The 17,121-nt window shown below is 38.8% G+C and overlaps 1 protein-coding gene across 1 annotated transcript in view; it reads right to left on the reverse strand.

Annotated features, from left to right (window-relative positions):
- Nucleotides 1–17,121, reverse strand: part of PLD5 (phospholipase D family member 5) — a 427,594-nt gene that overhangs the window by 115,257 nt on the left and 295,216 nt on the right. The window contains exon 4 of the mRNA XM_070384488.1: nt 16,152–16,263. Within this exon, the coding sequence (XP_070240589.1) occupies nt 16,152–16,263 (112 nt within the window). The remainder of the gene's footprint in view (nt 1–16,151; nt 16,264–17,121) is intronic.

Below are 17,121 nucleotides of genomic sequence, written 5' to 3' on the forward strand. Positions count from 1 at the left end.
ATGTCTGACTCCGTGACCCTATGGACTAGTAGACTGCTAGTCTGCTAGACTCCTCTGTCCGTGGGATTCTCCAGGCAAGAATACTGGAGTGGGTTGCCCTGCCCTCCTCCAGGGGGTCTTCCTGACGTAGGGATCAAATACACGTCTCTTAGGTCTCCTGCATAGGCAGACAGGTTCTTTATCACCAGCGCCACCTGGGAAGTCCAGGAGAAACTGTTAGAATGTCATTAGCAATCATTTAAGAGGGAAATGACAAAGGCCTAAATTAAAGTAGTAATTGTAGAGATGGAAAAGGGAACAGCTTCCAGAGACATAAGACTGTACACTGGTTTGATTTTACACTGGTACACACAGATTGATTTTAGAGGTTAGTGAAAAAAGGAGTCAAAGATAAATTTAGGTTCCTTTTTGGGACCAGTGCAAGGAATGGTTATGCCATCTATAGAGATCCAATATAAAGGAAAAAGAACATTAGGATCAGGGTAGGGGTGTTGCATCAATTTGATTTTGCATAAGTTGATTTTGAAATATTTTAAGAATATCCAAGTAGAAATGTTAACTTTGTAGCTAAAAATATGAAAATGGGGCTTAGGAGAAATAATCAGCTGCTATCAGCATATAGGTGATGAATGATGCCACAGATGAAGAAGCAATCAACACAGGAGGAATATGGAAATTGAATGGAAGAAAAGAGGATAAGAAAGAGAAGAGGCCAAAATTTAAGAACAAGATAGAGTATTCGAAGTCAGCAAAGGAGACTGAGAAGGAATAGTCAGAGACATAGGAGAGAAGAGTCACAAAAAGCAAGGGGTTAGACAGGTCCAAGGAAGAGAAAAGAGTAGCATACAGTGTCCACAGCTACAGAGAGGTCATGTAATGTCTAATATGGCTCCACAGGGACTAATAACCCAAAGTCCCTTGTAATTTTGACAAAGTAGCTTCAATGGAGTTGGGGCAGAACCCAGACTGCTGTCGTTTGAGGACTGCATGGGGTGGGGATAAAAAAAAATGGGGACAGCATGCAAAAGCCTGAACATGGGGAAAAGGGAAGGAGAGAGGAGACACAGCAGGCAGAGGGGTCTGGGTTAGATATTACTGAGTTCTTGTTTTTTGTTTGCCCCCAGTTTACTTGAGCATGTTTTTATGCCAAGGGGAAAGAACAACTTAAAAGGCAGAATGTAACTATAAAGGCAAGAGAGAGGGAAAACAGATAGAAGGAAATCCCTGATAAAGTGGGACCAGATGCCAGATGACAGGGTTAATGTTGGAAGAGAAACAAAGAACCCCCTCTTTGGAGACTGAAGGAAAGGAGGTGAAGATGAGCATGAATGTAGGTAAATTTACTGGAACGAAGTATGAGGTTAAGAGATGCCCAATTTGGCAGCCTCCAGTCTGTTTGCCTGTTGTGCTTAATTAAAAAAAAAAAAATTGCTTAGAAGACTTGAGAGGAGCTGTGAATATATGGAATAACCTGTTATAGATGAGAGAGGAGAAAGTTAGCAGACCCACCAAGGCATGAGGAAGGGCTGGGAGAAAAGTAATTTACAAAAAGATAAAACATGGTAGGAAAGAAGGGGGCAGATAAATAGCAGGCAATTATAAAGGTTCATGCTGAGCAGAATGCTGAAAACAATAGAAATAGTGCTTTGCATCTTAACCCACACTACTGTTTATAGCATTAAAGCAGGACCTGGAGATTATCATACTAAGTGAAGTGAGTCAGAGAAAAACAAATATATGATATTGCTTATATGCAGAATCTAAAAAATGATACACATGAACATATTTACAGAACAGAAAACAGACTCTCAGAATAAACTAAATGGTTATCAGGAGGAAAGGGCTGCAAGGAGGGATAGACTGGGAGTTCGTGATTGACATATATACACTGCTATATTTAAAACAGATAACCAGGACTTCCCTGGTGGTGCAGTGGAAAAAATCCACCTGCCAATGCAGGAGACATGGGTTTGATCCCTGGTCCTGGAAGAGTCCACATGCTGTGGAACAACTAAGTCCGTGAGCCACCACTACTGAGCCTGACCTCTAGAGCCCATGAGCTACAACTACTGAGCCCACATGCTGTAACTACTGAAGCTCACACACCTAGAGCCTGTGCTCCACAACTAGATAAGCCACTGCAATGAGAAGCCCGCACATCGCAACAGAGAGAAGACCCTGTTCGCCACAAGAGGAAACCTGTGCAAAGCGAACAAGACCCAGCGCAGTCAAAGATAAACAAATAGAATTGTTAAAATTCTTTAAATAAAATAAAATATATAACTATATAGCATACTATATAGCATATAGTATAGGGAACTATATAGCATAGGGAACACTGCTCAATATTCTGTAATAATCTAGATGGGAAATGAATTACATGTATAATGTATAACTAAGAAGACTCTTGAGAGTCCCTTGGACTGCAAGGAGATCCAACCAGTCCATTCTAAAGGAGATCAGCCCTGGGTGTTCTTAGGAAGGAATGATGCTAAAGCTGAAACTCCAGTACTTTGGCCACCTCATGTGAAGAGTTGACTCATTGGAAAAGACTTTGATGCTGGGAGGGATTGGGGGCAGGAGGAGAAGGGGAAGACAGAGGATGAGATGTCTGGATGGCATCACGGACTTGATGGACATGAGTCTGAGTGAACTCTGGGAGTTGGTGATGGACAGGGAGGCCTGGCGTGCTGCGATTCATGGGGTCGCAAAGAGTCGGACACGACTGAGCGACTGAACTGAACTGAACTGAATCACTTTGCTGTACACCTGAAACAAATACAACATTGTTAATCAACTATGCTCCAACATAATTTTTTTTTAAGTAAGTGTATTTAGGATGTTAAGATTGAACACAGAAAAAAAGTCACAGAAGTAAAAGACATCATTCACTTGTGTATGCAATGACTATTCTCTACATGGCTACTTGAAACACGGCAGGTATTGCTCAAAGTCAGTGAGTAGCAGACCAAAGAGGAAAACCTGTGTTTTGGTCTCCTTCGGAGAACTGATACACGAATGGCTGGAGATGATGATCACAGGATCCCTAGGAGTCAGATGGCTTTCAGGAACTTTTAAATTTATTCCTTTGTTTATACTTATATAAATTCCTTGTTTTTAATATCTCTTAAAGGATATCCTCTCCAAATTCTAGTATCTATTGAATAGAAATGCATAAAGTCATCACTAGATTGAATAGATACAATCTTCTTACTTTTATAACATCACAAGGCTCAATATACATAAAACTTCCCTTAAAAATGCTGTATCTGTCAACATTCTTATGTATTAGAGATAAAAGCTTCAGCACAAGTTTTTATATTTTAGAGCAAATGTATGACTGATACAATTATATTATATGCGTCAGATGACCCCTTCTTAAAGTTTAAACTTATGGAATTGCAACCTATCTGAGTAGATTGAAAAGAGAGTAAAAATACAGATGGGGTGGGTTTGGTGTTATCAGCTGAAAAATTTCTATCACAAATTGAGTTATTGCACAGGCATAAAGGCAAATACATCAGCTGCATTCCCAAGGATGACTTGCATCATGTGATAAGAACGAGGTCTTCCTATCAGAAATATCACAGTGCTGGGTATGTGCTTTAGGAAAGTGAATGAATTCTGTCTGTCTGAACTTAGGGGCTCACAGGTCAAACACACACACACACACACAAACATACCTGGGTAAGAGACAGAGGCTAGAGTTGGATGTCATTGATTAACTGTTTACTATGAGCTATATACCTGCCTCTGATGCTTTTTATCTAATTTATTTCTCCTGATGAGTTAGCAGGTAAAGAATATGCCTGCAACACAGGAGACAAGGGAGATGCAGGTTCAATCCCTGGGTCAGGAAGATCCCCTAAAGGAGGAAATGGCAACCCACTCCAGTATTCTTGCCTGGAAAATTCCATGGACAGAGGAGCCCGACGTGGAGAAGAAAATCCTGCCAGAAAATCCCTGGCAGAGGAGCCATGGGGTGACAGAATTGGACATGACTGAAAGCAACTGAGAAAACAGCACACAGCCCTCAAAAAGTTAACATTATCCTGATTTTATTGAAAAAGACATTGAGGTTCAGAGAAAGTGAGCAATTTGGCCAATGCTACATAACACAGTAAATGTTATTGTTCAGTCACTCAGTTGTGTCCAAATCTTTGAGACCCAAAGGACTGCATCACGCCAGGCTTCCCTGTCCTTCACCAACCCCCAGAGCTTGCTCAAACTCATGCCCATTGAGTCAGTGATGCCATCTAAACATCCTGTCCTCTGTCACCCCTTCTCCTCCTGCCTTCAATCTTTCCCAGCATCAGGGTCTTTTCTCATGAGCTGGATCTTCACATCAGGTGGCCAAAGTATTGGAGTTTCACCTTCAGCAACAGTCCTTCCAATGAATATTCAGGACTGATTTCCTTAAGGATGGACTGGTTGGATCTCGCTGCAGTCCAAGGGACTCTCAAGAGTCTTCTCCAACACCACAGTTCAAAAGCATCAATTCTTTAGTGCTCAGCCTTCTTTATGGTCCAATTCTCACATCCATACATGATTACTGGAAAAACCGTAGCTTTGACTAGACGTACCTTTGTTGACAAAGTAATATCTCTGCTTTTTAATAAGCTATCTAGGTTAGCACAGCTTTTCTTCCAAGGAGCAAGTATCTTTTAATTTTATGGCTCCAGTCACCATCTGCAGTGATTTTGGAGCCCAAGAAAATAAAGTTTCTCACTGTTTCCATTGTCTCTTCATCTATTTGCTATGAAGTGATGGGGCCAGGGACTGGAATGCAAAAGTAGGAAGTCAAGAAATACCTGGAGTAACAATAAAATTTGGCCTTGGAGTAGAGAATGAAGCAGGGCAAAGGCTAATGGAGTTTTGCCAAGAGAATGCACTGGTCATAGCAAACACCCTCTTCCAACAACACAAGAAAAGACTCTACACAGGGATATCACCAGATGGCTGACACTGAAATCAAATTGATTATATTCTTTGCAGCCAAAGATGGAGAAGCTCTATACAGTCAGCAAAAACAAGACTGAGAGCTGACTGTGGCTCAGATCATTAATGCCTTATTGCCAAATTCAGACTTAAATTGAAGAAAGTAGGGAAAACCACTAGACCATTTAGATATGACCTAAATCAAATCCCTTATGATTATACAGTGGAAGTGACAAATAGATTTAAGGGGCTAGATCTGATAGACAGAGTGCCTGATGAACTATGAACAGAGGTTTGTGACATTGTATAGGAGACAGGGATCAAGACCATTGCCAAGAAAAAGAAATGCAAAAAAGCAAAATGGCTGTCTGAGGAGGCCTTACAAATAGCTGTGAAAAGAAGAGAAGTGAAAAGCAAAGGAGAAAAGAAAAGATATATGCATCTGAATGCAGAGTTCCAAAGAATAGCAAGGAGAGATAAGAAAGACTTCCTCAGCGATCAATGAAAAGAAATAGAGGAAAACAATAGAATGGGAAAGACTAGAGATCTCTTCAAGAAAATTAAGAGATACCAAGGGAACATTTCATGCAAAAATGGGCTCAAGAAAGACAGAAATGGTATGGACCTAACAGAAGCAGGAGATATTAAGAAGAGGTGACAAGAATACATAGAAGAACTGTGCAAAAAAGATCTTCACAACCCAAATAATCACGATGGTGTGATCACTCACCTAGAGCCAAACATTCTGAAATGTGAAGTCAAGTGGGCTTTAGGAAGCATCCCTACAATCAAAGCTAGTGGAGGTGATGAGCTATTTCAAATCCTAAAAGATGATGCTATTCAAGTACTGCAGTCAGTATGCCAGCAAATTTGGAAACCTCAGCAGTGGCCACAGGACTGGAAAAGGTCAGTTTTCTTTCCAATCCCAAAGAAAGGCAGTGCCAAAGAAGGTACAAACTACTCCACAATTGCATTCATGTCACACGCCAGTAAAGTAATGCTCAAAATTTTCCAAGCCAGGCTTCAGCAATACGTGAACTGTGAACTTCCAGATGTTCAAGCTGCTTTTAGAAAAGGCAGAGGAACCAGAGATCAAATTGCCAACATCTGCTGGATCATGGAAAAAGCAAGAGAGTTCCAGAAAAACATCTCTTTCTGCTTTATTGACTATGCCAAAGCCTTTGACTGTGTGGATCACAATAAACTGTGGAAAATTCTTCAAGAGATGGGAATACCAGACCAGCACCGCCTCCTGAGAAACCTATATGCAGGTCAGGAAGCAACAGTTAGAACCGTACATGGAAGAACAGACTGGTTCCAAATAGGAAAAGGAGTATGTCAAGGCTGTAAGGCTGTATACTGTCACCCTGCTTATTTAACTTATATGCAGAGTACATCATGAGAAATGTTGGGCTGGATGAAGCACAAGCTGGAATCAAGATTGCTGGGAGAAATATCATTAACCTCAGATATGCAGATAAGATCACCATTATGGCAGAGAGTGAAAGAAGAACTAAAGAGCTTCTGGATGAAAGTGAAAGAGCTGAGTGAAAAAGTTGGCTTAAAACTCAACATTCAGAAAACAAAGATCAAGGCATCTGGTCCCATAACTTTATGGCAAATAGATGGAGAAGCGGTGGAAACAGTAGCAGATTTTATTTTTTTGAGCTCCAAAATCACTGCAGATGGTTACTGCAGCCATGAAATTAAAAGACGCTTGCTCCTTGGGAGAAAAGTTATGATCAACCTAGACAGCATATTGAAAAGCAGAGAGGTTACTCTGCCAACAGAGATCCATCTAGTCAAGGCTATGGTTTTTCCAGTAGTCATGTATGGGTGTGAGAGTTGGACTATAAAGAAAGCTGAGAGCTGAAGAATTGATGCTTTTGACTGTGGTGTTGGAGAAGACTCTTGAGAGTCCCTTAGACTGCAAGGAGATCCAACCAGTCCATCCTAAAGGAAATCAGTCCTGAATATTCATTGGAAGGACTGTTGCTGAAGGTGAAATTCCAATACTTTGGCCACCTGATGTGAAAGAACTGACTCATTTAAAAAGACCCTGATGCTGGGAAAGATTGATGGTGGGAGGAGAAGGGGACGACAGAGGATGAGATGGTTGAATGGCATCACCCAGTCAATGGAGATGAGTTTGAGTAAATTCCAGGAGTTGGTGATGGACAGGGAAGCCTGCGTGCTGAGGTCCATGGGGTCACAAAGAGTCGGACACGACTGAGTGACTGAACTGAACTGAACTGATGCGACCAGATGCCATCGTCTTTGTTTTTTGAATGTCAAGTTTTAAGCCAACTTTTCCACTCTTTTCTTTCACCTTCATCAAGAGGATCTTTAGTTCCTCTTCACTTTCTGCCATAAGAGTGGTGTCATCTGCATGTCTGAGGTTATTGATAGTTCTCCCAGCAATCTTGATTCCAGCTTGTGCTTCATCCAGCCAGCACTTCACATGATGTACTCTGCATATAAGTTAAATAAGCAGGGTGACAATATACAGCCTTGATGTTTTCCTTTCCCAATCTGGAACTGGTCTGTTGTTCAATGTCTGTTTCTAACTGTTGCTTCTTGACCTGCATAAAGATTCCTCAGGAGGCAGATCAGGTGGTCTGGTATTCCCATCTCTTGAAGAATTTTCCAGTTTGTTGTGATCCACACAAAGGCTTTAGTGTAATCAATGAAGCAGAAGTAGATGTTTTCCTGGAACTCTCTTGCTTTTTAGAAGATCTAATGGATGTTGGCAATTTGATCTCTGGTTCCTCTGCCTTTTCTAAACCCAGCTTGAACATCTGGAATTTCTCAGTTCACATACTTTTGAAGCCTAGGTTGGAGAATTTGAGCATTACTTTGCTAGTGTGTTAGATGAGTGCCATTGTACGGCAGTTTGAGCATTCTTTGGCATTGCCTTTTGGGATTGGAATGAAAACTGGCATTTTCCAGTCCTGTGGCCACTGCTGAGTTTTCCAAATTCACTGGCATATTGACTGCAGTACTTGCACAGCATCATCCTAGGATCTGAAATAGCTCAACTGGAATTCCCTCACCTCCACTAGCTTTATTCGTAGTGATGCTTCCTAAGCCTCACTTGACTTCATAGTCCAGGATGTCTGGTTCTAGGTGAGTGATCAGACCATCGTGGCTATCTGGATCATTAAGTTCTCTTTTGTATAGTTCTTCTGTGTATTCTTGCCACCTCTTCTTAATATCTTCTACTTTTGTTAGGTTCATACCATTTCTGTCCTTTATTGAGACCATCTTTGCACGAAATGTTTCCTTGGTATCTCTCATGTTCTTGAAGAGCTCTCTAGTCTTTCCCATTCTATTGTTTTCCTCTATTCTTTACATTAATCACTTAGGAAGGCTTTCTTATCTCTCCTTGCCAATCTTTGGAACTCTGTATCCAAATGGTATATCTTTCCTTTACCGCTTTTCCTTTCACTTCTGTTCTTTTCTCAGATATTTGTAAGGCCTCCTCAGACAACCAATAAATGACAAGTCCAGATTTCTAACACAAGTCTATATGACATCAAGTATAAGCTCCTAAATACTATGCTAATTACTATTCTAATTATCATTAAGAAGCAATGCATTCAAAGAAGCTCCTGCCTTGCTTGTATTCTGTAAAGAAAGGTAGAAGACAGATTCCTTACAATGAATTTTGTCTGCTGTAAATAAAACAAAGGCACCAGTCTTTATGCACCCAAGCATAAGCAAAACTGGTAACCATGTTGAGAAGGTGTGAAATGAAAACATACCTGGGTGACAGCAAGGGCACCTTGACTTTTATCTCAGTTATTACCAGATCAGCTTAACCTGCTCTTCTACCGAAAGACCCCACCCTGAAGTATTCACTAGGACAGTCCTTCCCTTTGGCAACAAAAGACCTTACAAAACTTTAAGGTTTTTCAATATTGGCAGCTTCTCAAAGGGTGGAAATGAAAGCCAGAATAATATAAAGTTTTCTTTGGAGAAGTTAATAAAATACACTTGTTAAGGTTACCTGAAATTAACAGATACAACCATACCTACTTGTACAACTAGGCTTTGGAATAATTATAAACCAGAAAACCTAAGTAAAAAAGCCTCAATAAGCATAAAAATCTCAAATTATTTTTGAGATCTCTAATTAAGGAGCAAGCAGTTAAAAAAATTACTGTGTAAAATTTCCAAGTTGGAATGGGAGCAGCCTGTATTAATTTTAAAATTTATAAATGCCCCTATTCTCATAGTTAGGCATGTATATTCCTTTTAAGTTTTGGAAACCTAATCCATGAATGTGAAAATAGAAAAATCTATGATGAATGAATATAGCTTTCTTGAATTCAAATAACTGTTGGTAAGAATCACACTTAGAATGCGATAAAATGAACACAGCATCCCCTCCTTCTTTTTTAATAATGTGGCTAAAAGAAAATCAGAATATAAAATTAAAAATAGAGGTGTTATCAAAAGAATGAAACTGGACTTCTATCATGCACGACTCACAAAAATTAACTCAAAATGGATTAGAGACTTAAATGTAAGATCTGCAACTGTCAAACTCTCTGGAGATAACATAGAAAAAATCATCGTGACATTGGTCTGGCCAATGATTTTTTTTTTAATATGACACCAAAAGCCAGGCAACAGAAACAAAATAAACAAGTGGGTCAGCATCAAACTAAAAAGCTTCCTTTCACAAAGAAAACAATCAACAAAATGGAAAGGCAACCTAAAGAATGGGAGAGAATATTTGCAAACCATATATCCAATAAAATACATAAATAAGAAACTCACACAACTCAGTTAAAAAAAAAAAAAAAACTAATAACCTGAATAAAAAATAGGCAAAAGACCTGAATAGAGATTTCTCTAAAGAAGACATATAAATTGTTAACAGGTACCAATCAAGATTGCTGGGAGAAATATCAATAATCTTAGATATGCAGATGACACAACCTTTATGGCAGAAAGTGAAGAAGAACTAAAGAGCCTCTTGATGAAAGTGAAAGAGCAGAGTGAAAAAGTTGGCTTAAAACTCAACATTCCGAAAACTAAGATCACGGCATCCATTCCCATCACTTTATGGCAAACAGATGGGGGAACAGTGGAAACAGTGAGAGACTTTATTTATTTATTTTTTTGGTTCCAAAATCACTGCAGATGGTGACTGCAGCCATAAAATTAAAACACACTTGCACCTTGGAAGAAAAACTATGATCAACCTAGACAGCATATTAAAAAGCAGAGACATTATTTTGTCAACAATGGTCCGTCTGGTCAAAGCTATGGTTTTTCCCATAGTCATGTATGGATGTGAGAGTTGGACCATAAAGAAAGCTGAGCGCTGAAGAATTGATGCTTTTGAACTGTGGTGTTGGAGAAGACTCTTGAGAGTCCCTTGGACTGCAAGGAGATCCAACTAGTCCATCCTAAAGGAAATCAGTCCTGAATATTCATTGGAAGGAGTGATGCTGAAGGTGAAACTCTGATCCTTTAGCTACCTGATACAAAGAACTGACTCATTTGAAGAGACCCTGATGCTGGGAAAGATTAAAGGCAGGAGGAAAAGGGGACAACAGAGGGTGAGATGATTGGATGGCATCACTGACTCTATGCACATGACTTTGAGTAAGCTCTGGGAATTGGTGATGGTCAGGGAAGCCCGGCATGCTGCAATCCATGGGGTCACAAAAAGTCAGACATGACTCAGTCACTGAACTGAACTGAAGTGAACCTGAAAAGATGCTCAACACTGCTAATCATGAAGGAAATTAAAATCAAAACCACAAGGAGATGTCACTTCATGCATTAAGATGGCTCTTATAAAAAAGCTAAGAGATAGGTGTTGGTGAGGATGTAGAGAAAGGGGAACCTTTTTGTACTGTTGGTTGGACTGTAAATTGGTACAACCACTATGGAAAACAGTATGGAGGTTTCTAAAAATAAACGTAAAAAAAATAAAATAAACTAAACATAAAATAAAGCCAACATATGATTCAGCAGTCCCACTTCTGGGTACATATCCAAAAGAAACAAAAATCAATATCTTAAGAGATATCTGCACTTCCATGTTCATTGTTGCAGTATTCACATTAACAAAGATATATCAAACCTAAGAGTCTGTTAGTGGATGACTGGAGAAAGAAGATGTGTGCATGCATACATACACACACACACACACACACAATGGAATGTGTTACTCGGCCATGAGTAACTGTTACTCAGTCTGCTGAGTAACAGCAGACTGCTACTTGCAACCACACAGATGAACCTAGAGGACATTATTCTGACTGAAATAAGCCAGAGTGAGAAAGACAAATACTATGTTGTCTCACTTAACTCTGGAACCTAAAAGAAAGAAATAAATAAAAAGTCAAATTCATAGTAACAGAGTAGAACAATAGGTACCAGGGACTGGGGGAGTGTGTTTGGGAGAAATAGGGGGATGGTGGTCAAAGGGTGCAACCTTTCAGTTATAAGATGCGTCCATATGTGCTAAGTCACTTCAGTTGTGTCCGACTCTTTGTGACCCTATGGACTGTAGCCCTCCAGGCTCCTCTGTCCATGGGATTCTCCAGGCAAGAATACTGGAGTAGGTTGCCATGCCCTCCTCCTGGGGATCTTCTGGACTCAGGGATTCAAACCTTGTTTCTTATGTCTCCTGCATTGGCATGCAGGTTCTTTACCCCTATCGCCTGGGAAGTCCTCGGTGATGAGTAAGTTCTAAAGCAGGAGGCAGAACCCTCTCAGACTTCAGACAATGCTGTGAAATACAAAGATGTAGTAATCAAAATGGTGTGGCACTGGCACAAAAACACAGAACTCAGAAATAAACCCACACACCTAGAGTCGATTAATCTTTGACAAAGGAGGTAAGTATATACAATGGGAAAACGTCTCTTCAGCAAGTGATGTTGGGCAAATTGGACAGGTACTTGTGAATCAAAACACAAAAATCACACCATACACAAAAATAAACTCAAAAGGGCTTAACAACGTAAATATGACATGGCACCATTAAACTCCTAGAGGAAATCATAGGCAAAACATTCTCTGAGATAAATTATACCAATGTTTTCTTAGGTCAGTCTCCCAAGGCAGTGGAAATAAAAGCAAAAATTAAAAAATGGGACCTAATCAAATTTACAAGCTTTTGCACAGTAAAGAAAACCATAAACAAAATGAAAAGAATGAGAGAAAATACTGGCAAATGATGCAACCAACAAGAACTTAATCTCCAAAATATAGCTCATAAAACTTTATAGCTCATAAAACTTAATTTCCAAAATAAATAGCTCATAAAATTCAATAACAACAGCAATGAAAAAAAAAAACAATTTAAAAATGGGCAGAAGACCTAAATATACATTTCCCCAAAAAGAAATTCAGATGGTCAATGAAAAGATGCTCAACACCACTAATTACTAGAGAGTTCAAATCAAAACTACATTTGAGGTACCACCTCACACCACTCAGAGTGGACATCATTAAAATATCTACAAATAACAAACGCTGGAAAGGTATGGAGCAAAGGGAATCCTCCTATACTGTTCACAGGATGTATGAACTGTAACGTATGAATGTAAGCTGGTGTAGCCACTATGGAAAACAGTATGGACGTTCCTCAGAAAACTAAAAATAGAATTGCCATATGATCCAGAAATCCCACTCCTGGGCATATATACCCAGACAAAACAATAATTCAAAAAATGTCATGCATTCCTATGCTCATAGCAGCACTGTTCACAATAGACAAAACATGAAAACAACCTAATGCCCACCAATAGATGAGTGGATAAAGAAGATGTGGTACATATATACAAAGGAACAGTACTCAGCCATGAAAAAGAATGACATAATGCCATTTGCAGCAACCATGGCTGCAACTAGATAATATCAACTAAGTGAAGTCAGAAAGAAAAAGACAAATACTATATGATATCACTTGTATGTGGAATCTCAAGAATGACACAAATGATCTTATCTATGAAACAGAAATAGACTCACAGTCATATAGAACAGAGTTGTGGTTGCCAAAGGGGAAGTGGGGTTGGGACAGGGATGGAGTGGAGCAGATGTAAGCTATTATATATAGAATGGATAAACAAGGTTCTACTATATATCACAGGAAACTATATTCAATACCCTATGATAAATCATAATAGAAAAGAATACAAAAAGAATGTACATATATGCATAACTGAATCACTTTGTTGTACAGCAGAAATTAACACAACATTGTAAATCAACCGGACTTCAATTAAAAAATATGAGGAAGTTCTATAGATCTAATGTACAGCATAGTGACTACAGGTAATAATACTGTATTGCACGCTTGAAATTTGGTAAAGACAGTAAATCTTAAGAGTTCTCACCACAAAATAGAAAAAAAAAGATAACCGTGTAAGGTGATTAATTAACCTTAATGTGGTCATCATTTCAGAGCATCAATGTATCAAATCACCACATTGTACCATTTAAATATATATAATTTTATTTGTTGATTGCATGCATGTGCATTCATGTTAAGTCACTTCAGTCGTGTCCGACTCTGTGTGACCCTATAGATGCAGCCCACCAGGCTCCCCCGTCCCTGGGATTCTCCAGGCAAGAACACTGGAGTGGGTTGCCATTTCCTTCTCCAATGCATGAAAGTGAAAAGTGAAAGTGAAGTCGCTCAGTCGTGTCGGACTCTTAGCGACCCCATGGACTGCAGCCTACCAGGCTCCTCTGCCCATGGGATTTTCTAGGCAAGAATACTGGAGTGGAGTGGAGTGGGTGCCATTGCCTTCTCCAACTAATTCACTAGTTTAGTATGCAATAAAATAACAGAGGCTTTGAATAAATTAAGCTGGCTAGTAACAACTAATCAGTTTTCTTCAGTGGTTACTGTTCTTCTATATAGGCAGGATAATTAATTCATGGATGGTCTTTCCGGTCTATCTTCAACTATTCTTACACTACATAATCAATTAGGGACATCTTTTTATAGATATATGAAGAGAACACAGGTAGCTTTACATAAGTTGAGTTTGTTAAATCTATTTGTTATGACAGGGGATTTCTGACAAAAAAAATTGCTCACTGCACACTGAACCCCAGAGAAGTGATGAAATATATATATATATATATTTTATATGCTTGTAAACCTGAATTCAAAATATTTTATCCTAGTTAAAGCCATATTTTCTTTTTCAAGTAATATTTTAGAGTTTTATCAGACTAGTTACTATGAAAAGCTTCAGATCAGATCAGATCAGTTGCTCAGTCGTGTCCGACTCTTTGCGACCACATGAATCGCAGCACGCCAGGCCTCCTTGTCCATCACCAACTCCTGGAGTTCACTGAGACTCACGTCCATCGAGTCAGTGATGCCATCCAGCCATCTCATCCTCTGTCGTCCCCTTCTCCTCCTGCCCCCAATCCCTCCCAGCATCAGAGTCTTTTCCAATGAGTCAACTCTTCACATGAGGTGGCCAAAGTACTGGAGTTTCAGCTTTAGCATCATTCCTTCCAAAGAAATCTCAGGGCTGATCTCCTTCAGAATGGACTGGTTGGATCTCCTTGCAGTCCAAGGGACTCTCAAGAGTCTTCTCCAACACCACAGTTCAAAAGCATCATTTCTTAGGCGCTTAGCCTTCTTCAGAGTCCAACTCTCACATCCATACATGACCACAGGAAAAACCATAGCCTTGACTAGACGAACCTTTATTGGCAAAGTAATGTCTCTGTTTTTGAATATGCTATCTAGGTTGGTCATAACTTTCCTTCTGATCCCCAAATCTGAACCGTTTTGAAAAGTATAAATGATATGTTTAATACACATAATTGTGAATTTTCATTTCTTGTTTTACAACAGGTTATTAAACAATCATGGAGAAATAAAATATAATTAATGTTTTATTTTTAAAATAGTTATTAAGGAAAATGAAAGTGCGATATTCTTATTTCAGATATTAAAGTTCTGACTTCAATGAGTAAGATTTAATCACAAGGAAATGCCAATTAAATATTTACTGTTTGGCAAATTCTTTGTGGTGAGGAAGCCAAAATGATCTGAAAATGCCAAAAGAATGCTCATTAGGACTCCTGGATGCAACTAGAGATTATCATATTAAGTGAAGGAAGTCAGAAAGAAAAAGACAAATAGCACATGATATCACTCTCATGCAGAATCTGGACTATGACGCAAACGACCCTATCTATGCAATGGACACCTACCGCCGCAGAGAACAGGCCTGCGGTTGCCGAGGCAAGGGCAGGGGAGGGGAGGAAGGATGGATTCAATTAACTTCCAACCTCAGAAACTCCTTCACAGCTGACGTTGCTCATGGCTAGTCTTACACTGACCTGTCTTTTGTGAACTATTCAGGACAAACCTTCCTGGAACTTTACCAAAAGCCTAGGAACTCTCCCTAAAAAAATAAAAGATACCCCAAAGCAAAGTATTCCAACACAAATTTCAAATGGTTCATCAAAATATTTCTGTTATTAATAATTTCTGTTAATAATAAATTTCTGACATTTATTATATGTCGTTCACAGGCTTACAGTCTGCATAGCAAATTCAGAATATATATATATATATATATGTATTTTTCTATAAATCAGTAAAAACTCTTTATAAGTGAGAGTTCAGTTAGTAAAGATACAGCAAAATGAAGAAATTTATTTCATAATTATCCTCAGTGTTCAGAAAGTGTGAAGCAAATTGTAAAGTGACCAAACAAATGATGGTCTCCTGCAGAATTACCTTAAAAGTCGTGAATAAGGCAGTGACTCATAGACTCCTACCTCTGACTATATTATTTCAAACAATATATGTAGCACAAAGAGAATGTCCATCTAATGGTCAAGAGAAAACCAGAAATCCAATGTTTGTTCTGATAAGAAGTGGCTCTTCTCTCTAATCATATCACTGAAGTGTTTACAGAGGGAAAGATTCTTCTTTCTAGTTAATTATCATCTAATGGCCAGTAGAGTACTTTGCATAAGCTAATATGCAACAGCACTATTTTAAAAATCCCAGAAGAATTGATTAATTAGTTCTCTCATTTAAAGGCTTTAATCAGTCTGTTTTTCAAAGGACAAACAAGAAGTGTACTAAGTGTGTTGATTATAAATAAATTGTGTATAAAGAAATCAGGTACTAATCTAAATAGAATTGAATGTACTGGAACAGAACACCCAGAGGTAGAGTACCATGTCAACCTTGGCCTTACCCTTTGATTTCAAGGCTTCTAATACCTTTGAATCAGCTGTTACATCACTCACTAGCTTGATTTCAATACTTTGAGAAGTCAGTTGGAGCAACTTTTCGAAAAGACGTTGACCCTAGAAAAAACATTCAGAACCAAAGTCAGAAAACCTAAAATTATGCTGTTTTAAATAGGAATAAATAAACATTGAAAATTAAAACCATTCATTCAAATTTTAAAAGGCAAGCACTTCAGCACTTGGTATTCATGGAAATTTTTTTCAAAAGAGTTTATAGAAATAGAGAGTAGCACAAACACAGATTACATTGTTTTTTTGAGTACTGTGCAACTCAATTATTGCAATAATCATTTCAATGCTACAATGCAAATCTATTCTTTTTTTTTACTTTTTCATGAACTCTTAAGTATCTACACATGAAGAGGCAGAGAATATTAAACAGTTGTGACTGGGCCCAGAAAGACCCAGATTCCAGCTGATTTTCCAATTTACAAATTGTTTCTTAATTCACTTTCTTCCTTAGTGAAATGTTGATAATATTAATATTTACTTTAAAGTGTCTTTGTGAGGATTAAGGGTTAGTAGTAGGTAAGTGTTAGCCATTATGGGTGGAATCATGACTACTTATCCAGTGTTAGTCGCTCAGTCATGTTCAACTCTTTGTGACCCCACGGACTGGAGCCCGCCAGGTTTCTCTTGGGGCTCAGCTGGTAAAGAATCTGCCTGTAATGTGGGAGACCTGGGTTCAATACCTGGGTTGAGAAGATTCGCTGGAGAAGGGAAAGGCTACCCACTCCAGTATTCTGGTCTGGAGAATTCCCATGGGGTCACAAAAAGTTGGACACAACTGAGTGACTTTCACTTTCACTACTTGTCAGGGATTTACCTAAATTCTATACTTTCTCATTTCAAATTTATGTTTTATTGAATTCAACTAGAAATCTATAATTATTACCCTAGCCTAAAAAAAACTGA

This window comes from Bos mutus, chromosome 16, assembly GCF_027580195.1.
Source record: "Bos mutus isolate GX-2022 chromosome 16, NWIPB_WYAK_1.1, whole genome shotgun sequence".
Taxonomy (NCBI): Eukaryota; Metazoa; Chordata; class Mammalia; order Artiodactyla; family Bovidae; genus Bos; species Bos mutus.